The sequence below is a fragment of the Camelina sativa genome, chromosome 9 (genome assembly GCF_030686135.1).
Source record: "Camelina sativa cultivar CO46 ecotype springtype chromosome 9, ASM3068613v1".
Taxonomy (NCBI): Eukaryota; Viridiplantae; Streptophyta; class Magnoliopsida; order Brassicales; family Brassicaceae; genus Camelina; species Camelina sativa.
Window position 1 is genome coordinate 43,284,054 of NC_141888.1, and position 25,412 is coordinate 43,309,465.

The 25,412-nt window shown below is 37.2% G+C and overlaps 4 protein-coding genes and 2 long non-coding RNA genes across 10 annotated transcripts; 4 read left to right on the plus strand and 2 right to left on the minus strand.

The window, feature by feature from the left end:
• Window positions 1–4,122: 4,122 nt before the first annotated feature.
• Window positions 4,123–4,865, minus strand: LOC147939431 (uncharacterized). Its single transcript, XR_015565593.1, has 2 exons — window positions 4,681–4,865; window positions 4,123–4,356 (listed from the first exon to the last, which is right to left on the minus strand). It is a non-coding gene; the product is annotated as an uncharacterized LOC147939431 (long non-coding RNA).
• Window positions 4,866–5,602: 737 nt separating this feature from the next.
• On the plus strand, window positions 5,603–9,740 carry LOC104714819 (heat shock 70 kDa protein BIP1-like). The gene is made up of 6 exons (XM_010432289.3): window positions 5,603–6,991; window positions 7,307–7,574; window positions 7,657–7,871; window positions 7,971–8,213; window positions 8,334–8,813; window positions 8,892–9,740. Exons 1-6 carry the CDS (start codon window positions 6,952–6,954, stop codon window positions 9,632–9,634), a joined length of 1,989 nt encoding a protein of 662 aa, XP_010430591.1. The 5' UTR covers window positions 5,603–6,951; the 3' UTR covers window positions 9,635–9,740.
• A 238-nt stretch (window positions 9,741–9,978) lies between these two features.
• On the plus strand, window positions 9,979–12,043 carry LOC104714820 (putative F-box protein At1g64540). Of its 3 annotated transcripts, none has more exons than XM_087467256.1 (4): window positions 9,979–10,179; window positions 10,348–11,294; window positions 11,372–11,512; window positions 11,590–12,043. In XM_087467256.1, the coding sequence occupies exons 2-4, from the start codon at window positions 10,389–10,391 to the stop codon at window positions 11,605–11,607; spliced, it is 1,065 nt and encodes a 354-aa protein (XP_087323382.1). In that variant the 5' UTR covers window positions 9,979–10,179; window positions 10,348–10,388; the 3' UTR covers window positions 11,608–12,043. The 3 variants fall into 3 exon arrangements, with proteins under 3 accessions (XP_087323382.1, XP_010430593.2, XP_087323383.1); XM_010432291.2 differs by having other exon boundaries at window positions 11,608–12,043; XM_087467257.1 differs by lacking the exons at window positions 9,979–10,179; window positions 10,348–11,294 and having other exon boundaries at window positions 11,374–11,512.
• A 97-nt stretch (window positions 12,044–12,140) lies between these two features.
• Window positions 12,141–17,243, plus strand: LOC109124482 (ABC transporter F family member 3). Its single transcript, XM_010432293.3, has 18 exons — window positions 12,141–12,571; window positions 12,774–12,989; window positions 13,091–13,280; window positions 13,367–13,575; window positions 13,689–13,838; window positions 14,147–14,275; window positions 14,365–14,466; window positions 14,549–14,695; window positions 14,820–14,882; window positions 14,962–15,008; window positions 15,165–15,224; window positions 15,337–15,419; window positions 15,649–15,743; window positions 16,027–16,113; window positions 16,319–16,406; window positions 16,535–16,620; window positions 16,719–16,781; window positions 16,924–17,243. Exons 1-18 carry the CDS (start codon window positions 12,368–12,370, stop codon window positions 17,047–17,049), a joined length of 2,145 nt encoding a protein of 714 aa, XP_010430595.2. The 5' UTR covers window positions 12,141–12,367; the 3' UTR covers window positions 17,050–17,243.
• Window positions 17,244–17,608: 365 nt separating this feature from the next.
• LOC104714822 (uncharacterized) lies at window positions 17,609–23,451 on the plus strand. The gene is given in 9 exon segments (XM_010432294.3): window positions 17,609–19,187; window positions 19,284–19,632; window positions 19,712–19,796; window positions 20,106–20,120; window positions 20,122–20,163; window positions 20,597–20,656; window positions 20,737–20,937; window positions 21,065–22,498; window positions 22,683–23,451. Coding segments are annotated over 9 exon segments (3,753 nt in total). The 5' UTR covers window positions 17,609–17,965; the 3' UTR covers window positions 23,028–23,451.
• Window positions 23,452–24,443: 992 nt separating this feature from the next.
• Window positions 24,444–25,321, minus strand: LOC147939432 (uncharacterized). Of its 3 annotated transcripts, none has more exons than XR_015566029.1 (3): window positions 25,071–25,321; window positions 24,813–24,847; window positions 24,444–24,700 (listed from the first exon to the last, which is right to left on the minus strand). It is a non-coding gene; the product is annotated as an uncharacterized LOC147939432 (long non-coding RNA). The 3 variants fall into 3 exon arrangements; XR_015566030.1 differs by having other exon boundaries at window positions 25,065–25,317; XR_015566031.1 differs by having other exon boundaries at window positions 24,785–24,847; window positions 25,071–25,285.
• Window positions 25,322–25,412: the final 91 nt, after the last annotated feature.

The window sequence follows — 25,412 nt, forward strand, 5'->3', positions numbered from 1 at the left end:
ACTTTCTCTGCGAGTAAGGATTTTGGTTTGAGAAGTTTCAATACATATGGATCTTAAACGAATAAGTATATGGATGAAATTATCAATAATTGGATGCATGTGTTGACTATGCAGGTCTTTATGAATTGCACAAATTTTATGAGAAAATAAAAGATTTTGGTCTTGGAGTTTGGTGGGTTAACAAGTTGTATGGTAGTCTAAAAATATGTTTTTCATTGAAAGAATGTGAAAAAGTTGACGAGGAAGAAGAAGAAAAAGAAGAAAAAGAAGAAAAAGAAGAAGAGTATAACAAAGAACGGGATAAAAGTAACGATGACAATTACCATAAAATTTGACAATGAAAATGACAAGAAAGAATATGAAAAATAAGAAAACATTGAATAAAAAACACAAAAACATAGGTGGTAGCGATCAATTAAATATGAAAACGAGATAAATTCAAGATTACAAAATTATTTCGTTTTTCTGGTGGTCAAAGAAATGGTTTAGGATATGTGAGGTCATCAGTTTGATTCGCCTTACCTGGACGTCGAGTTAAATTCATGATTTTTTTTAATCTGATTTGAATGTATAACACAACTCATTTTTATATTTTTAAAAATTGTGTATCTGAAATTTAAATTTTTATTTAATACTAATATAATTTATTTTTATAAGATAATATTTCATTACTGTCATCAATCACATAATTCCTGCATTTCCTAATATAAGATGTTTTAGAGAAGATTTTTTTGTTTCATAATATAAGATGTTTTCAAGTTTCTATGCTACTTTTAGATTAGTTTAATATATTTTATTATGCAGTTTTATTTATGATTGGTTGAACATTTTTAAAGTGGTCATTTCTTATATTTTGAAACAGAGTGAGTATATATATTTTTCATCAAAATGTATCAAATAAACCCACGCGTAGCGTGGGTTCAAAACCTAGTTATACTAAATAAAAGTAGGAGCTATAAGCTTCTAAGGCTGTCCACATAAGCTTTAAAACAACCAATAGGGATTCAACATGTCACTAATTAACATTTTTAGAAATTTGCAGAATTTTATATATTAAGAATTATTTTGAACAATCTATCAGGATTTGACATGTCATTCATTAACATTTTCTAAATTTCCAGAATTTTTTAGACTAAGGAAAATTTAAAATTTATGGAAATAAAAAAACTATGTACAATATACCACATTGGCTAGAAAACTTTTAGACAATGGTTCAAACCAGTATAAATAAGATTAATATGCTTCCAACAACGAATGAGCATGAAAGCTTGATTTATCAGGCGTCCAAGTTTAGAAGTTTTATTCGATTTGATCCTGTTTTTTATTTGATCAAACTAAAACTTTAAAAAGTTTCGAAAAAATATTATAATATTTAAATTTTTAAAAATTTTAAAAATTATAAATATTGAAAATATTAAAAGCTCTTAGCTTTTAAAAAGTTTTTAAATATTATAATTTTAAAATTTTAATAGTTTAAAATATTATAAATATTGAAACTTTTTAAAAAGGTTCAAATATTATATTCGAACCTTTTAAAAGTTTAAAATACTTTAAATATTGAAACTTCTAAAATGTTTAGCTTTAAAAAGGTTTCAAAATATTATAATTTTATATTTTAATTTTTTTTTAACATTTAAAAGCTTTTTAAAAAATTAAAATTTATAAATTGGGTGCTTGTGTTGACTATGCTGGTTTTCATGAATTGCACAATTTTTTTGAGAAAAAATGATTTTGGTCTTGGAGTTTGATGGGTTAACAAATTGTGTGGTAGTCTAAAAAAAAAGGTTTTTTTAGTGAAAGAATGTGAAAAAGTTGACGAAGAAGAACAAAAAGAAGAGTATAACAAAGAACTGGACGGTAAAAGTAACGATGACAATTACCATAAAATTTGACAATGAAAATGACAAGAAAGAATATGAAGAATAAGAAAACATTAAATAAAAAAAACACGAAAACATAGGTGATAGCGATTAATTAAATATGAAAAAAGAGATAAATTCATGATTATAAAATTGTTTCGTTTTTCTGGTGGCCAAAGAAATGGTTAAGATATGTGAGGACACCAGTTTGATCCGCCTTGCCTTGATGTCGAGTTAGATTCATGATTTTTTAATCAGATTTAATTTTAAAACACAACTAATTTTATATTTTAAAAAATTGTGTATATAAAATTTAGTTTTTTCCTTAATAGTAATTTAAAGTTTTCTGTAATATAATATTTCATTACGGCCATCAATCATATATAATTTTTGTCAAAATATATCAAATAAACCCACGCGTAGCGTGGGTTCAAAACCTAGTAAAAATAAAAATTATTACTTGCCTATGTATGTGACTTCTGTTAATTACACTTGCAATTACCCTATACAACACTTGCAACTATGCATGTTTCATGATGGGTTGACCCAAAACAAAAAAAAATTATGCCTAATGAGGACATTTTTTTTTTTTTTTGACGATCACCTAATGAGGACATTTAAAAGGAGCAGTTTTGGTATTATTGTTAGAAAAATTAAATCATGGCATGTGGGCAACAACAACAAATAAATAAATAAAAGTGGTTACGATAAGTTCTATATTAATGTTTTGGCAAAATATACGATTAAACTTGATCAGGAACAGTTACCAAAAAATAAAACAATTTGATATTTTAAAACTATTTTTTAATATTGACAATGAGTTGACACAATGACACTTTCTCTAAGTTCTAATTTTCCATATATAAGAATTGCTTAAAAACTAGTGAGAATTATGGAAATATGGAACTCATTGTATGGGTTAGTAAATTGTACACACTTGATATATATTACTTGAGAGAATAATATTAAGGCTACATATAGATATAAAATTGTTCATGAACACTTACAATAACCAAAATTAGACCAATTTATTAATATTGATGAAGGATGTTCTCTAATTCTCAGTTTCCATTAATAAGATTTGTGAAATACTTGAGAGAACAATATAATTATAGATCTCATTATATACTAATTGATAATGTACATATATACTTGAGGAACATTTTGAAGTTTTAACTAAGAGAGCGATTTGTGCATTTTAAGTCCATAGATTTTGACTATCCCCATATAAAATACATGAACTTTTTTTTTGTCTGAAAAATATATAATTTTCCATTTCATATTTTTCCATTAACAATGTTAGAGATCATAATTCATAATTTTTTTCTGTTCTTGAACTTCAAACAAGATTTCACTACTATTTAAGATAACAAATTCAAAAACAAAAATACACAATCAGATTAATCGATTTCCAAATTTCTCAATTAGTATTGTTTTTGGATTTCCAAATCTTAGATTCCGATTCTTCCATCATTCTTCGTCGATTCTTCAAATTTTGATCCCTAGATCTAATATTAGGGAAAACGGAAAGAGAAAAGAAAGAGAGTGTTCGTCAAGACAAAAAAGAGAGGAAGAGGAAGGACTGACTGTGTCGACTGAATAAAGAGAGACGACTATAAGTATATGATGTCAGCAGGTTCCCACGCGCATCAGTGTCACGCGCAGATTAGCACAAACAAAACAGTGGTGATTGTGTAAGAGTAAAACACAAATAAAAATAAAGATTTTGTTGAAAAAAAAAAATAGATGTTAGTGTATAACAAAATTTAAAAAGTAGGAGAGGGACCTTAATTGTGAGTAAGAATATAACAAAACTTTACATTTTTGATTTCCTTTTTATCTTAATTTTATAAAATCATTAATTCTTAAGTAGTTTTGTACTAATATCTATATTTGATTTCATTTATCCAATTCTTTTGTGTATTTTTTCATGTTAAATTTCTTCTATGCTTAATTTTTATATGTCAACGTGTGGTTAAGACATGTCACGTCTGTTACGTGTCTGCCCCCTCAACACCAAATTAATGTCTTCTTTCTCTCTTTGTAATTTTTTTTTATTTTTTTTTATTTTTTCGTTTATCTTCTAATAAGAGAATCGCCAATTACGAATGGTCGACAAAAAAAAAAAAAAAAAGAATCGCCAATTAATTTTTATAATGAAATGTTTTTCTCTCCAATTGTATTAAAATTTTACCAAAAGAAAAGAAAATAATAAATATGATGTGTTGATTTGTCATCGCCGGATAAACTATTTTTATGTTGGCCTTACATCATATATGTAAATATTGATATTTTACCATTAACAGAAGAAGAAGTGTGATATTTTACAGGTTAAAAAGTAAAAGCTTATTGGTAAATAATTAGTACTTTTGGTATAATATTGATTGAAGTTGTTTTAAGGTCTTCCTTTCCCCGGTTCATGATCTTGATTGGCCCCTGTTCTTGCATAGTCAAGATGAAACTCCACAAGCTCTCTCTCCTTTACTTGACTACTAGTCTTCATGTCAATATATACATAATTATTTATTATCAAAAATTCATAATTTCATGTCAAAACTTACTAATTATGGCATGAAAAGTAAGATAATTAACGACACATGCTCCCTCACACAGCGAAACACAAACGTACGTTAAAAACACCACTAACCAGAACCTAGCTACTTATCTATATTATATTCCATTTGTTAATCTCAACTACGCAGTTTCTATACATATACGATGAAATAGGAACAAATTAACCAAATAGCAACTTATGAAAACGGCGGCATGCACACACGAATCATTATATATCATATATAAGATGCAAAAATTGAGTATTCACCTTCTTCGAGCTGAGATTCACAAAATGACGAGGGGTAGCGTCAGAAACATGAACGGAGGTGATTGTGGAAATAAGAACAATGAGAAATACTAATTCTTTTGTATTATAGCTCATGTTTGTTTGTTTTTTTTTGTTTCTTAAGCAGCTTAAGATTTGCAAGACATATAAGTTGTGGGATTTTATATATAGAGACAGAGATATGAGATGAGTTATATAGAAGCAAGAGGTAGTGGAGATGACATTGTGATGAAAGGTTGTTATTCATTTTGGAAACAGAATCAAAAGCTATGGATGGATAATAATTATTGTAAAGTTATAAGGAATATTAGTTATAATTAGTTACATATTAAAATAAGATCAAAGATTATTATATTTCCCAACAAATGAATGAGAAACATCAAACATATTATAATATAATCAAAAGTCAACTAGGTGCACTATTGATCCTCCTCTTTTGTCACCTTTACAATATTTCATCATGGCTTCAAATAATTCGAAAATATTAATTATCGTCTGAATACATATGATCGATCGTTACTTGGATTTGAATGTGTAAATATAACTTTTTTTGCTTTCTTTTTTTTTTGTATTCTAATCGCTAATATAGTTATATAGTACGTATATGGACACCATAATATATATACAGATATAGATCATATCTTTTGTAGGAAATGAAGATATGGTTATATAGTACGTATATGTTGCCCGTCTGTTAACCACAACACAACCACTTCACGTCTCTTAACCACAGAAAACGTCGATTTCAACACAAGCAGCACCGGCATCATTTGCAATTGGGACCTCGCATCTCCATTAGCAAGTTTCTCAACTGCTCCTGCCGTCAGATTGTTCGATTCTTTCATTAATTTCATTATTTCAGTCCTTATCTTCGATTATCATATCGATTCCGTGGATTTCTCTTGGTTTTTATGCTGGTTCTTCTCATGGATTTTCTAGGTTGTAGCTCAGAAGCTTTTAGTTTTGTGTTCATTGTCTTAAAATGGACAGTTTTCTGTTCTTGATGACCATTATAATGTAGTGAATAATTTTGGGTATTAATTGGTTATAATTGAGGAAGTATATCGTAATCAAAGATGCTGGTGATTATCTTGCTTGGAATTTCTTCGAGATTAAAGTTGAATGTATATACGCTTGATGTTGAAGTTCGTCATGTCTCTTCTTTGGCCTTTGATTTAAGGATTTCGAGTTGTTCTGTTAATTGGTTCAGGCATTAGTTAGTGTTAACCTCTGGAAGCATAGACTTGTTAAGGGGTTAATTTTATTCTTTTTTTCTGATATTAACTATTCTACCTGCAAATTTTCATGCCTTGTTGAATTATTGTTTTGTGTTCTAGTAGTGTTCCACGGCATTTTGATTGAAGCTTAAAGAGCATGAATGTATACTTCAGGATTTTGTCAACGATCTTTAATTGATTAAATCTCTTAAGCAACAATTGTTAAGATGTGAATTTGCTATGAAGAAAGCAATCACTTAGTTGCAAGTTATGATAGTAGTTATTGTTCTTTGTTGTGTATTGTTTTGTCTGTTCTTATTGTTCTTTGTTTGTGTATTGTTTTTTTTTTTACAGGGCGAGTACTAAAGACTGTTGCCGCATCCCAAAGGTTGTTTCTTTTTTCAGTTTTTGTTTATTATTTCGATAAGATGGCGATCAATCTGACGGCAGGAGCAGTTGAGAAATTTGCTAATGGAGATGCGAGGTCCCAATTGCAAATGATGCCGGTGCTGCGTGTGTTGAAATCGACGTTTTCTGTGGTTAAAAGACGTGAAGTAGCTGTGTTGTGGTTAACAGACGGCAGGGGCATGAGATACGGGCATCACTTACGGGCAGGGGCATGACAAGCTTGGTGAAAGAAAAGATTGTTGAATCCAGTAGTATTATCCGGGTTCTAATTATTTTTCGGTGGTGGATGCTAAAAACAATATCTTGCTCAAAGCCTCAAGTTTCTCTTGGAAAGCATCAATTCTTCAAATAAGGAAATAGAGATACAACTTCAGCAGACTTCACAAGACAACGGATGTGATTGGTTTGCCACATATAAGATGACATGGCCTCTCTTTCTTCGCAGTCAACCGTACACATGTTAGGACATGAATGGTCCACGTAATCTAAGATGACACGAGCTCTCTCTCTCTCTCTAACCTCAGCTCGAGATGGCTGTAATTTAATGGTGTTCACCGTACACATGTTAGGAAGTGAATGGTCCACGTAATCTAAAAATAACAGTAGAAATCTCAAAACTCAGCTCGAGATGGCTCGCGACACGGTGCTGCTTGCGTTCATCTTGTTAGGTAAGAAGCCCTCGATCTTATGTTACTGTTTTTAATGAATGTCACTGGATCTATGTTTGATGGGACTAGTAGTACTTCTTCATAGATGTTTTTGTTGATTTTTTGCACTATATAATGTTTTTATTTAGTTATTTCAGATTAGATCTGTCCTTTTTGTTAGTTAGATAGTGCATTGGTATATATATAGTATATAATTGTATCTACATTGCTGCCTCATTGGCTGAATAAAATTTTGGATTAGTAATCTGTTATTGTTGATATATGTGTTGTGTTGGTAATTTTGTTTGACGATTGAAAATTTATGAATTGATTCAGGATGTCTTTTTGCGGTTTCAATTGCGAAAGAAGAGGCTACCAAGTTGGGATCTGTTATTGGAATAGATCTTGGTACCACCTACTCTTGTGTTGGTGTTTACAAGAATGGCCATGTTGAGATCATTGCCAACGACCAAGGTAACCGTATTACACCTTCCTGGGTGGGTTTCACTGATTCCGAGAGGTTGATTGGTGAGGCTGCTAAGAACCAGGCTGCTGTTAATCCTGACAGGACTGTCTTTGATGTCAAGCGTTTGATCGGCAGAAAGTAAAAAAAAATTCTTTTTCTTTGCTTTTTGTCTTTTTTTCTCATGGAATGTTGCATTAAAGTCTCTTATCCTTTTTTGAAGGTTCGATGACAAAGAGGTGCAAAAGGACATGAAACTTGTACCTTACAAGATTGTGAACAAGGAAGGCAAGCCTTATATTCAAGTCAAGATCAAGGATGGCGAGACCAAGGTCTTCTCTCCTGAGGAGGTCAGTGCCATGATTCTCACTAAGATGAAGGAGACTGCTGAAGCTTACCTTGGCAAGAAAATCAAGGACGCTGTTGTCACTGTTCCAGGTGAGTTTGACTTTACCCAAGAATACTCTGTGCTTACCTCTTCTTCCATGTATGTTTGTTTGGTTGATTTAACCTCTTTACTTTTTTTACTTGTTGCAGCTTACTTCAACGATGCCCAGAGACAGGCCACAAAGGATGCTGGTGTTATCGCTGGCCTCAACGTTGCCAGAATCATCAACGAACCCACTGCTGCTGCTATTGCCTATGGTCTGGACAAGAAGGGTGGTGAGAAGAACATCCTCGTCTTTGACCTTGGTGGTGGTACCTTTGATGTCAGTGTCTTGACCATTGATAATGGAGTCTTTGAGGTTCTCTCCACTAACGGTGACACCCACTTGGGAGGTAATTTTACCTTTATCTAATTAGATATGCATTGTCTGAATTACATTAGGCAGAACTGATTGTTTAGATGCATATATATGGTTGTCGTGTTAACCTCTTTTGACTGTGTGATATGCGCAGGTGAGGACTTTGACCACAGGGTCATGGATTACTTCATCAAGCTGATCAAGAAGAAGCACCAGAAGGACATCAGCAAGGACTTCAAGGCTCTCGGTAAGCTCAGAAGGGAGTGTGAGAGAGCCAAGAGAGCTCTTAGCAGCCAGCACCAGGTCCGTGTTGAGATTGAGTCCCTCTTCGATGGTACTGATTTCTCTGAGCCACTCACCAGAGCCCGTTTCGAGGAGTTGAACAATGACTTGTTCAGAAAGACAATGGGACCCGTGAAGAAGGCCATGGATGATGCTGGTCTACAGAAGAGCCAGATCGATGAGATTGTACTTGTTGGTGGAAGTACTAGAATCCCAAAGGTACAACAACTATTGAAGGACTTTTTTGAAGGGAAAGAGCCAAACAAGGGTGTGAACCCCGATGAGGCTGTTGCTTATGGTGCTGCCGTTCAGGGAGGTATATTGAGTGGAGAAGGTGGTGATGAAACCAAAGGTGCGTACGGTATCTCTGCGATGTACAGCTGTTTCTTGTCTTAGTGTAAATAATGTTGTGTCTATATAATAATTTCAGATATCCTTCTTTTGGACGTTGCACCACTCACTTTGGGTATTGAGACTGTCGGAGGAGTGATGACAAAGCTGATCCCGAGAAACACGGTTATTCCAACCAAGAAATCTCAGGTGTTCACGACATACCAAGACCAGCAGACGACTGTCTCCATCCAGGTATTTGAAGGTGAACGAAGTCTCACCAAAGACTGTAGGCTGCTCGGGAAATTCGACCTCAACGGAATCCCACCAGCTCCGAGAGGGACCCCTCAGATCGAAGTCACATTTGAAGTGGACGCCAACGGTATTCTCAACGTGAAAGCAGAGGACAAGGCGAGTGGGAAATCAGAGAAGATCACAATCACGAACGAGAAGGGACGTCTGAGCCAAGAAGAGATTGAGCGGATGGTGAAGGAGGCAGAGGAGTTTGCAGATGAAGACAAGAAGGTAAAGGAGAGGATTGATGCAAGGAACAGCCTTGAGACATACGTGTACAACATGAAGAACCAAGTGAACGACAAGGACAAGCTGGCAGACAAATTGGAGGCTGATGACAAGGAGAAGATCGAAGCCGCGACCAAAGAGGCTCTCGAGTGGCTGGATGAAAACCAGAATGCAGAGAAAGAGGATTACGATGAGAAGCTGAAGGAGGTTGAGGCTGTTTGTAATCCAATCATCACTGCAGTATACCAAAAGTCTGGTGGGGCACCGGGCGGTGAATCAGGTTCGACGGATGACGACGATGAGTCTCACGATGAGCTCTAGACCAAAAAGTCGGATATTGTTGACTTCCCAAGTGGTTTGGAAAGAGTAGAGAGACATATTAGTTGTTTATTAAAGTAAAGTTTTGAGCTTTTCATTCAAAAAGAAAGAGCCGTCTTTTTTTTTTTTTTTTTGGTTCTCTTGTTACATCGTAGTATCTTTGGGTTCATATTACCAAACTCACTTTCACACAAGGAAACCTCATGTCGACACACACACGTGTCTTTTCTTTTGGTAAGCGTCCAGTGTTAAACATGTTTTTGCTGTTAGTGATAGATGTTAATGTGGTGTGCCTTTTAGGCCTTGTAATAACCCTTATTAGTTAATGGTTTAATAAAAATTTACTTAAAAGAAAAAAAGGTTAAATGAAAAAAGGGTTAGCGAGGTTATGGCCGGGTGAATGATAACAACAACAATTACAGAGCAGAGAGGAAAGGTATATAAGAAGGAATGGGTGAGCCGAACTCTTCTGTGTAGTCGAAAAGCAGATTTTCTCTGTTTCTTGAATCTTGATGATACATCCACGCCTGCCTGCTTCATTTTCTAAGGTCTGTATCGGTCTTGAATTATATATTTGATGATCTAGAGTGATTGATCAACCCTAATTCTTGTTCCTTTCGATTTAGTTTTGATTGATAAATAGGGTTTGTGAACTTTGACTATGATGTATTAGAGATTTAGAGACTTGATGTTTTAAAAAAAAAACTCTGAACCAGATTTGCAGTTAAAATTCGATTCGAGACTGTCTCTGTCTCCAATGGAGGATTTCATCAGCAATCTGCCAGATGAGGTTCTTGGCAAGATCCTGTCTTTACTTCCCACAAAACTTGTTGTTTCCACATCCGTTATGTCCAAGAGATGGAGGAATCTGTTGTTGCTTGTAGACAACTTTGATCTGGAAGACTCAGCAACTAGTGGCTTCTCTGATTTCTTGGAGAAAACGGTGGCTCACTTGAGCACTTGTCCCATCAAGAGACTCTCTCTGAGTGGCCGTTATGAAATACCTCGCTCTAACTGTTTGATTGTCACTGCCCTCGATCGCGGATGCTTGGAACTACACTTGCAATCTCGATATCTGCATCTAGGGATCAGGATCTTGTCGAGTAACAACACGTTGGTTAAACTCACACTTTCAAAACGAACTGATCTTGCAGGGCATGTTCCCCCTAAGGGCACAGTGTTCTTCCCGGCCCTCAAGACACTTTCTCTCGGTGCACTTGTGGTTAATGAAGAACTTTACCAGTGGTTCATCTCTGGCTCCCCTGCGCTCGAGGAACTATTTATACGTGAGTGTTGTGATGACCCGCCAACTTGGAAGGGGTCCGTGTTTAGTAAATCCGTCAAGAGAGTCACGGTTTATTTCCATCTTCCTCGTTTCTCATGGGCTTATGATGAAGAAGTTTGGTTCAACACAAGGAGTCTTGAGTTTCTTGACTACTCTGCTTTTGTCTCCCAAGGCTATACTCTTGTTGATGATATGCCTTCCCTCGTTGAAGCTAGACTAGATCTTCGATTGTGGGAGCCTTCTGTCTCTTATGATAGTGATTATATTTATCAATATTTTGATGTTTACCGTCCAGAGGATGTTTTTGGTAATGTTACAAATCTCGTTGCGGGGATACGCAATGTTGAGACCCTTCACCTGTCTCCCGATGCTCTTGAGGTTAGTTTTGCTACATTTTCATTCTTCTTTCTTGGTTTCTAGCTACCCCTTGTGATGATTATAATTTATAAGTGCAGGTGTTTTTCTTCTGCTGCGATTACATGCCGGTCTTCAACAACCTCCGTAATCTATCTTTTGAGAGCGACGAAGAAAAAGGATGGCAAGCATTGCCTCTTGTGCTAAATAATTCTCTACGTCTTCATACTCTAGCTATCAAAGTAAGGTGTTCAATGCTTTTGTCAGAAATGGTTTTTGCTCTTCTTATACATACATACATACATACTTGTGAATAAAGATGGTCTGGTTTTTCTAGGGTCTTGTGCATAGAGTTACTAGTAGATGTGGGGATGCATGCCCCTGCATTAGCAAGACGAAGAGGGGAATGTGTTGTTTGTCGGCATGTCGAATCAAGGTGCTAGAGATTACAGGGTACGGAGGAAGTTTTAGAGAGCTGAAACAAATGAGGCATTTTTTGGGAAAACTGCAATGTCTTGAAACTGTGAGAATTGGTGTTCAAAAGGACAGCAACAAGTACTTGCGAGCCAATCTAACGAATCTTCCTAGAGCTTCACCAAAGTGCAACATCCAGTTCATTTAATGCCTCTCTCTCTCTCTCTCTCGTTGTATGGCTGAGATTTGATGATGATGTCAAAGAGACTAAACTTTTGTTAACAAGTTAACACTTTTGTTAGTAACAAAAATATGACACTAAACTTGTTTTTTATTTGGTAAGGTTATATTTTTGGTAATCTAAATGGCTACTCTCAAACACTCGGGTACCAAACATGATTGATTTCACCACAATGGCCCTGAGCTAAAATGTGTTAAGACCTTAAGGTGTGAACCGGAGGAGGATTAAATATTTAATTAAATTTAAGGGATCATTATGTTTGTTTGGTTTAGTCTCCGTTGTCTCTGATTGAGCCAGAAGGTTCCAAATAGCCCTAAAAAACCAACCAAAAAAGGTAAAGGGTTCGCCTTCGCCCTCTCCTCTCGGCTCTCGAGGAGATATCAAAAAATCAGTTTTTGTGGAATTTGCAAGTTAATCCTCTCTCTCGCTTCTGTGTTTCGCCATGACAGAAGTTGCGAGCTCGGTGGTCTATGAAGTGCTCGGACGCAGAGCCCAGGATGTGGACGAGCCGATCATGGACTACATCATCAATGTCCTCGCCGACGAGGATTTCGACTTCGGTGAGGAAGGTGAAGGTGCCTTTGATGCCGTCGGTGAGCTCCTCGTCGCTGCTGAATGCGTTTCCGATTTCGATGAGTGCCGTTTGGTAAGCGAATCATCGGACCTTGCTGCTTCAGTTCAATTATTGTATCCTAGATTCGTTTTTTTTCTTTTTCTTTAGGGTCTCTCTGTGAGTGGGAATATTTAATTAAATCTGTGGTGAAATGGTTTGAAGAATAGGTTTCGCTTTTTGAGATAGTCATATTAATAAAGAAATGCTTAGTTTTGTAACTGGATGTGGTGTGTAGGTTTGTAGCAAATTGTCGGATAAGTTTGGAAAGCATGGATTGGTGAAGCCTACACCAACTGTAAGGAGTCTTGCTATGCCTGTGCGGATGAACGATGGAATGGATGATGGACCGGTTAAGAAGAAGAAGCCTGAGCCTGTGGATGGTCCTTTGCTCACGGAACGTGACTTAGCTAAGATTGAGAGGAGAAAGAAAAAGGATGATCGCCAAAGAGAGGTATTCAATTATAATGACATATTCCCTTTTCTAGTAGTTGACATTTTGTTCTATTTTGTTTCTACTTTGTGAGATTTACACTGGTTTCTTTGTTTTCGCAGCTACAATATCAACAGCATGTTGCTGAAATGGAAGCCGCTAAAGCAGGGATGCCTACTGTCAGTGTCAATCATGACACTGGTGGTGGCTCCGCTATCAGAGATATTCATATGGATAACTTTAATGTTTCTGTTGGAGGCCGTGATCTCATTGTCGATGGATCTATCACCCTCTCTTTTGGACGCCATTACGGTGGGTTTTTATTATTTATTCTAGCTCTCTTTTTAATCCAATCTAGCTTACTAATGGGAACTTTTTCTCTTTGGGTTACTCTACAGGCCTTGTAGGACGTAATGGTACCGGAAAAACAACTTTTTTGAGGTATATGGCTATGCACGCTATTGAGGGTATTCCTACTAATTGCCAGATATTGCATGTCGAACAAGAAGTGGTTGGTGACAAGACGACAGCTTTACAATGCGTTCTTAACACTGATGTTGAAAGAACCAGGCTGTTGGAAGAAGAGATTCAAATACTCGCAAAGCAGGTTAGATCAAGCTTGTTTACTAATTAGTATTACCATTTACTCATTCAGGTGTTTTGTCTTTTCGTATCATCCGTCTTTGCTGGTAATGTTGACTCTTGTTGTGTTACCTGAAGAGAGAAATGGAAGAACCCACAGCTAAGGATGGAATGCCTAAAGACACAATTGAAGGAGATCTTATGTCTCAAAGGCTTGAAGAAATATACAAAAGACTTGATGCAATTGATGCTTATACTGCTGAGGCTCGGGCAGCTAGTATCCTTGCTGTAAGTTGCGCTTTATTATTATAAATTTTCTGCAGCCCTTTAGAGTTTTTCGTTTGGTAGCATAAATAGAAACAAGAGGGTATGCGTATCTGGATGCAAGCCCTTTAGAGTTTTTCGTTTGGTAGCACAGATAGAAACAAGAGGGTATGCATATCTGGATGCAAGTCGTGACCCATCACCACATAATGCATATAAATTGCTAGATTTGGGTGCCATCTTCTGTTGACATCTTTGCATGTGCTTTTGTTGCCTTCAACTTTGAGTACTGTTAGCTAACTTGCAGATGTTGCTCTCTACGTCATTTTCAGGGTCTAAGTTTCACTCCAGAAATGCAGAAGAAAGCTACGAATACTTTTTCAGGAGGATGGAGAATGCGAATTGCACTTGCTCGTGCTCTATTTATAGAGCCTGATTTGTTGTTGCTTGATGAACCTACGGTGTGTTTTCTTTTAATTGTTTTCCCTTTTAGATCAATCTATCCTTTATATATTAAGCTTTCTGACATAATTTTCCTCTCTTTTGGTAGAACCATCTTGATCTCCATGCTGTCTTATGGTTAGAAACATATCTAACGAAGTGGCCCAAAACATTTATAGTCGTTTCTCATGCTAGGGAATTCTTGAACACGGTATCTTTTCTCTATTGATCTCCATACTGTTATTATTTCCCCAATATCTCTGGACATGCGTAATACTTGTTTTTGGCTACAGGTGGTCACGGACATCATCCATTTGCAAAACCAAAAACTAAGTACCTATAAGGGAAATTATGATATTTTCGAAAGAACAAGGGAAGAACAAGTGAAAAATCAGCAAAAAGCTTTTGAATCAAGTGAACGGTCACGGTCACATATGCAGGTTTCTTTTCTTTTTCTGAAAAGTGAACTCATGAATTCTGTTTTCAACTCGTCTCTGGTTTGTTTAACAGTATTCGAACATGGGTGATTCAGTTTGATGCTTGACATCTTGTTTTCTGCTACAGGCGTTCATTGATAAATTTCGTTACAATGCAAAGAGGGCGTCTCTTGTTCAGTCAAGAATCAAGGTGTCAACAGTTACAACTATTTATGTGATTAACTTTTGCCCATCGGCGGTGCTCTAATATTATTGTGTCTATGATACAGGCATTGGACCGACTGGCTCATGTGGATCAAGTTATTAATGATCCCGAGTAAGGAAGCCCCTCTTATATATATACTAAATCACTTTCAATTGATATTAGGAATGATGCTATACTCTAATATTGGATAAAATTACTGCAGTAGGATTCAATGCTTACTCTTAGCTCCTGCCTTTTATACATTAACCTCTTGTCTTTCTGTTGCAGCTATAAATTTGAATTCCCAACTCCTGACGATAAGCCTGGACCTCCCATCATCAGTTTTAGGTTTGTCATCTTCCATAAACCAGCTGTGTGAATCTGACAGAAACTTCTAATTTTGGTCTGGGAACGACCGAGACATAAACATGCTAAATGTCCTTGCTCGTTCTTTCTACAGTGATGCATCATTCGGCTACCCTGGTGGTCCGTTGTTGTTTAGGAACCTAAATTTCGGAATAGATCTGGACAGCCGTATGGCAAGTAAGAAGGCTCTCCCCATTTCCCTTTATTATGAGATCTCACAGATGATACATGTTTTTTTTTTTTTGGTTAAAGATACATGTTTATATGTGGATACCAATACGCACATTCATCTATCATATGTGGATACCAATACGCATAGCATCGAAGAACATTTAGAACTTAATTTTTTGAGGTTCTTCCCAGCATTTTAAACTCTATTATATATGGTTTTCTCGTCGGTTTGCAGTGGTGGGACCCAATGGTATTGGTAAATCAACTATTCTCAAACTTATTTCTGGGGATCTGCAACCAAGCTCTGGAACAGTTTTCCGTTCTGCTAAGGTATGGCAGAAGACTACTCTTTTCCCTGAACAACAAATTGAACACTGTCCCTGTGGAACATATGGGATGACCTTTTAGAAAACCTTAAATAATGAAAACCCTATCTAGGTTTAAAAGGAGTTGGATTCTTTAGAAGCATTGATATTTAAATTTTTCTTTGAGAACAATATTATTAAATCTTAGGTTACATAACCTAGGTTTCTGATTGCTTGTTTTTCTGCTCTGTTAAGTGTAATTGCTTAGTTTGATGGCTCTGATATGGTGTTTTGATATCCTTTTGCAGGTTCGAGTTGCAGTCTTTAGTCAGCACCATGTGGATGGACTAGACCTTTCTTCAAATCCTCTTCTGTATATGATGCGCTGCTACCCTGTAAGTTCCCATTCCCCTATTATCCCTCTGATTTGTATGTTTCAATTAACTTGAGGTCATAATCGAGGTAAAAAAAGTTTCATATATTAGTGTTTACAGAATTGTCTACGTCTTACAAGTTACAAGAACAATTTCAGTTAGCAAACATCTACATGCCCTCGGCTTCTCAAGATGTCTTAACTTGTATTTTGATATGATGTCGCAGGGAGTACCGGAACAAAAGCTCAGAAGTCACTTGGGTTCTCTTGGGGTTACTGGAAATCTTGCACTGCAACCCATGTACACTTTATCAGGTACTTTCGGGTGTTTGGAGTTGTATAACCGCAATATTCTGGATGCAAGCCCTAGAATGAAATTAGAACTAGTTGAATTATGTGTTAGTGGCGTTGACTAATGTTCTTGGGTGCGAATGGGAAATTAGGTGGTCAGAAAAGCAGAGTGGCATTTGCGAAGATAACATTCAAGAAACCACACTTGTTATTGCTTGATGAGCCGTCCAATCATCTTGTAAGCTACATCTATAAATATATAGTCATGCATCTTCTTAATAAGGAAGGATTAGATTACGGTTTACTAAAAGTAGGAACTATAATATAATCTCTCAGGATCTGGATGCTGTGGAAGCTTTGATCCAAGGACTAGTGTTATTCCAAGGCGGTATTTGCATGGTACTCTCTCAATCCCTGTCCACTAGAGAAATTGGCTTTCCAAGAATAAAGATGAATCTGTGTACCGTGGGTTGGTGTTTATTGAGAGATTCATAATACAAGAAGCAATCAATCTTGTTTGTTTGTTTGTGTGTTTGTGCAGGTGAGTCACGACGAGCATCTAATATCGGGAAGTGTGGATGAGCTATGGGTTGTGTCAGACGGCAGGATTACACCATTCCATGGAACCTTCCATGACTACAAGAAACTTCTCCAGTCTTCATCTTAAGCTGCGCCCTACTGCATTTATTATATTTCCCATATCCATGTTTCGTTTTTATTTACTTGCCTCAATAGGACACAGCAGTCAGCAGTCGTCCTTTTTTTACCTGAGATTTGGCGAGACCGTATTTGACTTGTTTGTTAAACCATTTATAGTTTGCTTTGATTGTGTTTAAAAGAAGGTTTACTTGAAACTGAAAAGTAAAAGAAGCATATACGGACGGAGTTGAATCATCCAATGTCCACTTTACTGTTTGACTCATCCGTTAACGTATACTTTTGGGGCCAAATTTAATAATGGCAACCTAGGAATTTTACTAACGTACTGTAGCCTAGGAATTTTATACGATGTTTTATTTAGGCCCAAACACAACTTTTCGTTTTTTTTTCTCTCATCGTGAGCCCACATGTTTAATGAAGCCCGTTTTTGTAGTAGTACTGAGCCCACATGTCCACATGTTTAATTTGGATTAAGGTAAAGTAATTGCTATCAATTTACTGAAGCCCGTTTTGGTAGTAGTACTGTAGAGTTAGTATTAAAGAGAGAGAGAAAAAAAAAAGGTAATAAGAAAGAAGGAGTTACGACGAATCCGACCCGGCTCGCTCAACCCGACTGGTTTGTTCTTTCTGAGGAGGTCCCCAAAAAAAAAAGAGAAGAGAGAAGAGAGAAATTGAATCTAATCTCTCAGCCATTAGTTTAATTCTTCCCAGTCACGTTTTCTTCTCCTGCGGTTTCGCTCTAAATCCTTTCTCTGTGTTAAAAAGGCCTTTTTTTTTTTTTTGTGTGTTACTGTTGTGTTTAGGACTTAAAAGGGGGATTGATCTTTTTTTTAAGTATTATAGATTGGTTCTGTTGTGTTGTGTGGTCTGAGAATTGCAATTGTCGTCATGTATAGATAGCGGAACCCTAATCGATTTGAGTCATGAAATCATCAGAAACCCTAATTTCTGAGCCGTCTTCCCTCAATAGAGACCTCCGGGATCATAATGATGACGAAGAAGAAGAAGAAGAAGAAGAAGAGGAAGAAGATGTTGATTTCAATCCTTTTCTTAAGGATACTCCTTCCCTTGAAGCTTCTTCCAGTTTGAGCTCTGAAATTGAGACTCTTGATGGTGAAATTGTCAATAGCATTCCTGTTTCCCTTAAGGACGACCATGTCCCCATGCCAAGTAATAATGATGTCTCGTGTCAAGAAGAACCAGTCCCTGAGGACTCTCTTGACCCCGGTGGCTTTGTTAGAGAAGAGCCTGGTGAGAGGAGAGTAGATGCGAATGAAGATCAATTGTGTGACATGATGATCCAAACTCAGAAAACACAACGTTTTACATCAACTGAGGAGGGGGAGGAGGAGGAGGAGGAGGAGGATGCCATCTGCAAGCGTACTAGAGCTCGGTATTCGCTTGCCAGTTTCACCCTTGATGATCTTGAGGCTTTTCTCCAGGAGACCGATGACGAGGATGATATTCCCAATGTCGACGATGAGGCAGAATACCGCAAGTTTCTCGCTGCTGTTTTACATAGCGGTGATACTGAGGCTCCCTTGGCACAGGGTGGAACTAATGATGATGACGATGATGATGATGAGGATAACGATTTAGACTTCGAGATTGAACTTGAGGAAGCTCTGGAGACTGATGACGAGGATATTATCCCGGAAAAGGTCACCACAGGTGACAACAAGAAAAGCACTAAGCGACGCCCCGTGACTAGGCAGAAGAGACAGCTTAACAACAACATCTCCGCTCACCAAAAGAACAGTTCTCCTGAACAGGCTGGCAGATTATTACGCCCTCTTGTACCTATCTTACCCATTGCATCACCTGCTAGAATGTTTTCTGCTACTGAAGCAGTTGCTTCATCTTCAGAATACAGGACAACAAATGGCTTCAGTCAAGCCCAAATGGGAGAACTGCATTGTTTGATTCACGATCACCTTCAACTTCTTATCCAAGTGTACTCTCTTTGTGCGCTGGATCATTCACGCCAGCACATTGGAACGCAAGTCCAAAGACTTCTATCTGAGATGCTCAAACAACACCAAGGATATCTTTCACGCCCAATTCATCCTCTCAGCACTGCTTCCGCATCATCCGTTCTGGATATTGTGGATCTAGCTGGAAGATATCTAGTTGATGTTTCTGATGGTACGTTATTGGTTAATAAAGTAGGGTGCTATATCTCTCTATGTTTTCTTATCTGTTTACGCAATATAATTCTCTTTGATTATTGAACCATTGTAGCTGTTCAAGACTATCGACGGTGTCAAGTAGAATCCGGTTTTGATGCTTCATCTCAAAGAGTGCCACTATTTACACTTCCTCACCAAGAAGTTGGCGGTGAGATTGTAAACAATCCTCTTTCATCGCCTAGTTCAAGTAAGTCGTCGCCATCAGGTCGTCAGCAATCTAAGAAGACGTTAGCTGCTACACTTGTTGAGTCAGCCCAGAAGCAATCTGTTGCCTTGGTCCACAAGGATATCGCCAAGTTAGCTAAAAGATTTTTGCCGTTTTTTAGAGTATCGCTGTATCCCCACAAGCCACCTCATGTAGCTGTCGCCAATCGGGTCCTATTCACTGATGCTGAGGATGAGTCAGTTCCTTTCCTTTTTTTTCTTTGTCCAGTCTACTAATGTAGTCAATAATTTATTCCGTGTGCTGTTTGAACGCAGATTACTGGCTCTTGGAATTATGGAATATAACTCAGACTGGAAGACAATAAAGCAGCGCTTTCTTCCATGTAAAGGCGAGCATCAGGTAATCATCACTGAACTTCTGCAGAACTAGGAATGGTTTGTTTTTGGGTTATGAAGTAATCAGTTGGTATTTTCATTAGATTGCTCTCATTATCTTAGTTCTCATAAGTGCTGTTCTGACCACAACTTTCTAAAGTATTTAGATAAAAAATATGAAGATATTAAGACTTCACGTCGACGCAATTCCTGTTGCAAATGATCTAGTTCTTTCATTCTTCTGCTTTCATGTCATGTGTTTATCAGCCAGGCTGATGATCAAGAAATAAAAGACTTTGTCTCTTCTAATACGTTCGACTTGTATTTGTTTCAGATTTATGTCAGGCAAAAAAAACCGGAGATCATCTAAAGCCCCAGAAAATCCAATTAAGGTCGGTTATATGCTTGATTTAGTTTATCAACTTTTTATTTGTATACTTATCTGTCTGCCTACTGGCTCCGTAAATTCATTGGCCCTGAACTTGTTTGTTAACAAATAAGCACTGTGAAACCATTACAAATTTATGATTTCTATCATGCACATAAAAGAAATCTGACTCAAAACTCATTGTTATATATGATAATGTTCTTTTATGCTTTTAACCGAACATACGTTATGCAAATGAGCATTACAAATTTGTTATGCAAATGAGCATTACAAATTTGTTATGCAAATGAGCATTACAAATTTAAGACGGACACCGACTGATGGCAAAAGATGAATATATTTTGTTCTGTCCCCAAAAGGATGTTCCAACCATAATTATAAGGTTATGCAGGAGTTTCCCCTAACTAGTGTGTATGTGTAAATTTTGCCACCCACAGGCAGTTCTGAGGATGAAAAGCTCTCCCCTGACTCCACAAGAGATAGTATGTATACAAGAGGTAATTCTTACAAGCACATTCTTTTGCAATCTTTGATTGGGAATTGTTCTTTGGTGCTCAGTACAAATTTGAATCTTCAGGGGCTGAAGTACTTCAAATATGATTGGATGTCTGTGTGGAAATTCTTCGTGCCTCATCGAGACCCATCCTCACTGCCACGACAATTGCGCACTGCCCTTGGAATTCAGAAGTCATATAAGCTAGATGATGTCAAGAAGGAGAAGCGGAGATTATATGATACAAACAGAAAGTCCAGAGAGCAGCAGGCATCTTCAAAAGAGGTCTGTCTTTCATTCTGTGGTTACCTCATAAATGATACAACTCATCTATACTCAATATGTTAATTTTGGGTTTCTGCTAAAAAAAAAATGTAATTTAGCTTTGCTCATCTTTCATCGCATGTTGCAGGATCGTCATGGTGCTTCTAAAGCCAGTGAATATCATGTTAGAGATGAATTGGTTGAGAGTTCAGGTGAGGCATACCTACATGAAGGATTTTTAGCAGACTGGAGGCCTGGCATGCCAACTCTCTTTTATTCTGCACCTATGCACTCCTTTGACAAGGCAAAGGATGTTCCCGGTGATCGACATGAGTCAATACAAACATGTACCGTTGAAGGATCTACAAAACCTGATCTTTGTGGCGCCCAAATTCTGACATGTACGCAGAGGCTTGCACCGTCTTTCGTTCCTCTGTACCACCACACATCTGGTACAGTACCCGGCGCCTCAGAAGCATTGACAAGTATGCGGCCATATCGTAATCGAAAACTATGCAACAGAAGTGTTGTGAGACTAGCCCCTGATTTACCTCCCGTTAACCTTCCATCTTCGGTCCGTGTTATCTCGCAGTCAGCTTTTGCGAAGAATCAGTCTGAAACCTCCTCCAAAACTTGTATCATTAAGGATGGCATATCAGATGTTTCGGGGAGGGAAAATTTGGGTATTGAACCTCCTTGCTTTTCAGCTGACAGGGATAACAATGGTCCCTCTAGCGAGAAGGTGGTAGATTTGCAGGAAGATGTGCCTGCAGAGAGCTCCTCTGGGATGGGTGTGCAGAGCAATGACTCAGATCTTCAAATGCATCCTTTATTGTTCCGGACCCCTGAGCAAGGACAGATTACATGTTACCCTCCAAACAGAGACCCAGGGGGTTCTAGTTTTAGTTTCTTTTCTGACAATCGACCTCAGCTGCTAAGTCTTTTCAACAGTCCAAAGCAAATCAATCACTCAACTGATGAAATCCTCAAAAAATCATCATCAAACGAACATGAGACAGCACAGGTTGACAGCTGTTTTCATCCTCTTCTTCAAAGAAGTCAGTGTGAAAGTATTTTTCATACTAGTAGACGTGGGAACTTAGTCCCAGACATTGGCAAGAAAGGGAAATTATGTCAACTTCAGGATACTTCTGGTGCTGTTGAGCACACTTCAATCCCTGGTGCTGGTCGTAATGATGTCAGCTTGAAATCTTTAAGCTCTAGCAAACATGGTAAAGATGTGAACTTAGATATCTATCTAAGTCCGAGCTCTTCTAAGGTAAATAATCGTGGTAGTGTCTCAGCAGCAAAAATTTCAGAAGCTCCAGACACCTGCATGACTCAACGTAATGACGGCTCTGAAGTGCCTGGATCAACTGCACCAAGTGATAATATTAGTAGATGCATTGACGAAATGGGTGATCAGTCTAATCTAGGTATAGTGATGGAGCAGGAGGAATTAAGTGACTCTGACGAAGAGATGATGGAAGAAGAACATGTTGAGTTTGAGTGTGAAGAGATGGCTGATTCTGAAGGAGAAGAAGGCTCAGAATGCGAAGAAATCACTGAAATGCAAGATAAGGTAAGTTGTGGTTCTTTTGTCAGTTATGTACAATATGCCAATATGCCTCAGAGAGCAGCACTATGACAATAGGATTCAAGCATATATGGATCCTAATTTCCAGTAAATATATAGATATCGTTGTTTTTGTTGTGTAGTTATTTGGCTTGTGGATGGTCGTGGTGATTAACTTTTCCATTCACAGGATAACAGAAGCTCTGCGGTAGAAATAGCGTCAACAGATGTCGATTCTGGCAAAGAACTAGGCAAGGATTCTCCAAACAGTCCTTGGTTGAGTCTGGATCCAAGTAATCGTGGCTTAAGATGTAATGTTAAGGACACAGAGAAGACAGAGCTAGTAAATGAAGTCACCATTGCACAATATGGTCCTAGTATATCACGCAAAAAAAAGACACCAGTGAAGAGTAGAGATGCAGAATTAAAGGAAGAAGCAGGTGGTGCTCGGTTAAGACTGGGTCCTCTCGCCCTCCCTCCAGTGAAGAAACCCAAGAAGTGTGGTGGGCAAAGTCCAAGTATTGAGACAACCTGAGAAACTAGTTGACCCAGCAACAAATGATTAGCTCTTCTCCACCCCAAATTTGCTTCCAGGTTCAGAGATATCATATCATGTCAATCTGGAGAGCTGTGTTCTTTGGAGGTTACGGCACCCATGGAGTTTGCTACTAACGAGGTTATGTCACTTCCATTAGAACCGCGAGTACGTTGCAGGGTGCAGAGATGAGTTGTGCATGATACAGAAGAAAGAAGATTCGGCTTGGGCAGATCAGGTCAGCTATTGCTTTTTTTAAGATATACTATTGCTAAGGGGATTGTTACTACTTAATAGTACGTTATTGATTCTGTAAATATTTTGTATCAGCTGTGTGAAAGAGAGAGCTGGGAATCAATTGTATCTCTCATTAATCACAAAGTAAATATTTGTACTGGTAGTATAATAGCATTTATTTGACACAGTCCCGGTTGCTACTAGGTGTTGTTACATTTAGACTTTTTTTCTCTTTGAAACTCTTTTGTTCCGAGCCCTGAGACCCATTCCATTTTTTTTTTTTTTTTTGCATATAATAAAGAGAACCTATTGGCAGGGAAGAGATAATTGATAGAGTGATCAGGGAGAAGAATTAGCTTGAAAGGGAAGAAAAGGTGGAATCCGACTGGCGCTTCTGATGATTTGGCATCGAGCAATGCTCCAATGAGCTGGGATGATTCGAGTTCACCAGTAGAGTGATGGAGACCTACAATGTATGTCAAACTATAAAATGCTTCCAATTGCCTTACTGTATTTTTCTCCTTGTTGGATGCATTGAAAAAAAATCGAATGTCACTTAAAACTTAAAAGAGATCTACTTATACGGTCTGTGAGGATGAGTAGCATAGGTTTAAACTTTGGGAGATCGAATCGTTTAAAAGAAGAAAACAAATATTTTGAAAATGTCACGCAGAATACGAGGGACTGAGGATTGTACTATCTCTTTCTCTGCAAAAAACTTAAACGTTGATTTGACTCATCTTCAACGTACTACTCTCTCTTACAATTTTACCTTACTTTTTCTATTTACCAAGTCTTCTCTCTCTCTCTCTCTCTCTCTCTCTCTGTTCTTAGTTTTTCTCTCTCTCTTTTGAAGCACAGATCTAACAACTCCTCCTCTTCATTGGCTGCCACTGATTTCCAGTTTCCTCCACGTTTCTACAAAGCTTTCAGCTCAGATTCCATGGTAAGATATTCTCTCTTTTTGTTTTCAGGTATCTTTTGTACATGAGCAAAAACAATTCTTGAATTTGAAAGATTTTAACCCTTGTGGTTTCTTACAACTATCTCTGATGGTGCCGGTGGTAGTTTTTTCTTTGGGTTTTGTGCGAAAAAATCCTCCAATTAATTTTTTTTTGCAAGAATATCTTCTACATCAAATAAATGCAGGTCAATACTATCATCTCAAAAGTCACCCGCAATATAACCCTTCTCTATATTGATGAGGTGGCAGAATAAAAATCTTGTTGTTTTGAGGGAAAAAACGACAAAACATTAAAATTTATTTATTTTTAATTAAAAAAATAATTATATCTTTGTCTTCTTCCTCCATCTCTGCAAGTTCCTCACTGGACACTAAGATTTTCAAAGGCAGCCAAGCTAAACCATGACTGATATTATCTAGAGCTAACTTAAACAATCGAGTTTCAGACCCATTCTCATACAACCGTCCTCGCCTGCACACACAAACCGAGAGATGCTAAGAGATCAAAAAATCAACTTCACACCACAAAGGAATACATTTTTGTTCTGTTAATCACTTGGCAAAGGATTGAAGTAACCCAAGACCTCAAGATGCTTCTCGTCTCTTGGGGATCTGCTATCTGCGGTCATAACCCAAAAAACCAAAGGATAATAACCTTATAATAGCTTTTAATTCAGGAAAAATAAGTTTGATACCCTTATTCTCATTCTTGATAGACCGTATATCAAAGATAGAAGTTCTCTTCAATATTCTTAGTTTTCTAATTAAAACGATCTTAAAAAATTAGAAGAAACTAAATTGCAATTAAGAAAAGAAAAATTAAATTGTATTCTCACAACTACCAGTGTTCACGTTCTCCACACCAGCAGCGATCTCATCTCCAGCTGTCCGGTACAGTCGACATCAACATCCATTAATTCTTTTTTTTTTTTTAGAAAAAGATTATCTTCATAAAGCACTTGATTGGATCCTTAAGTTTCTTTCCTATAACTTTCGATCTAAGAAAACAACGAGAGAGAAGACGAATTTTAAATATAAGGAAACAATTTTGGAATCTAAGAATTGCAATCGTAATCGAGTGAGGAACTTGCAGAGATGGAGGAAGAAGACAAAGATATAATTATTTTTTTAATTAAAAATAAATAAATTTTAATGTTTTGTCGTTTTTTCCCTCAAAACAACAA

Bases quoted from the DNA above. Each gene is read 5' to 3' on its own strand.
- LOC104714819 (XM_010432289.3), top strand. From the start codon at position 6,952: ATGGCTCGCGACACGGTGCTGCTTGCGTTCATCTTGTTAG. The intron at 6,992-7,306 runs GTAAGAAGCCCT...GAATTGATTCAG, and splicing joins GCTTGCGTTCATCTTGTTAG to GATGTCTTTTTGCGGTTTCA. The intron at 7,575-7,656 runs GTAAAAAAAAAT...CCTTTTTTGAAG, and splicing joins AAGCGTTTGATCGGCAGAAA to GTTCGATGACAAAGAGGTGC.
- LOC104714820 (XM_010432291.2), top strand. From the start codon at position 10,389: ATGGAGGATTTCATCAGCAATCTGCCAGATGAGGTTCTTGGCAAGATC. The intron at 11,295-11,371 runs GTTAGTTTTGCT...TTATAAGTGCAG, and splicing joins TGTCTCCCGATGCTCTTGAG to GTGTTTTTCTTCTGCTGCGA. The intron at 11,513-11,607 runs GTAAGGTGTTCA...TGGTTTTTCTAG, and splicing joins TTCATACTCTAGCTATCAAA to GGTCTTGTGCATAGAGTTAC.
- LOC109124482 (XM_010432293.3), top strand. From the start codon at position 12,368: ATGACAGAAGTTGCGAGCTCGGTGGTCTATGAAGTGCTCGGACGCAGA. The intron at 16,114-16,318 runs GTAAGTTCCCAT...ATGATGTCGCAG, and splicing joins ATATGATGCGCTGCTACCCT to GGAGTACCGGAACAAAAGCT. The intron at 16,621-16,718 runs GTAAGCTACATC...ATAATCTCTCAG, and splicing joins ATGAGCCGTCCAATCATCTT to GATCTGGATGCTGTGGAAGC.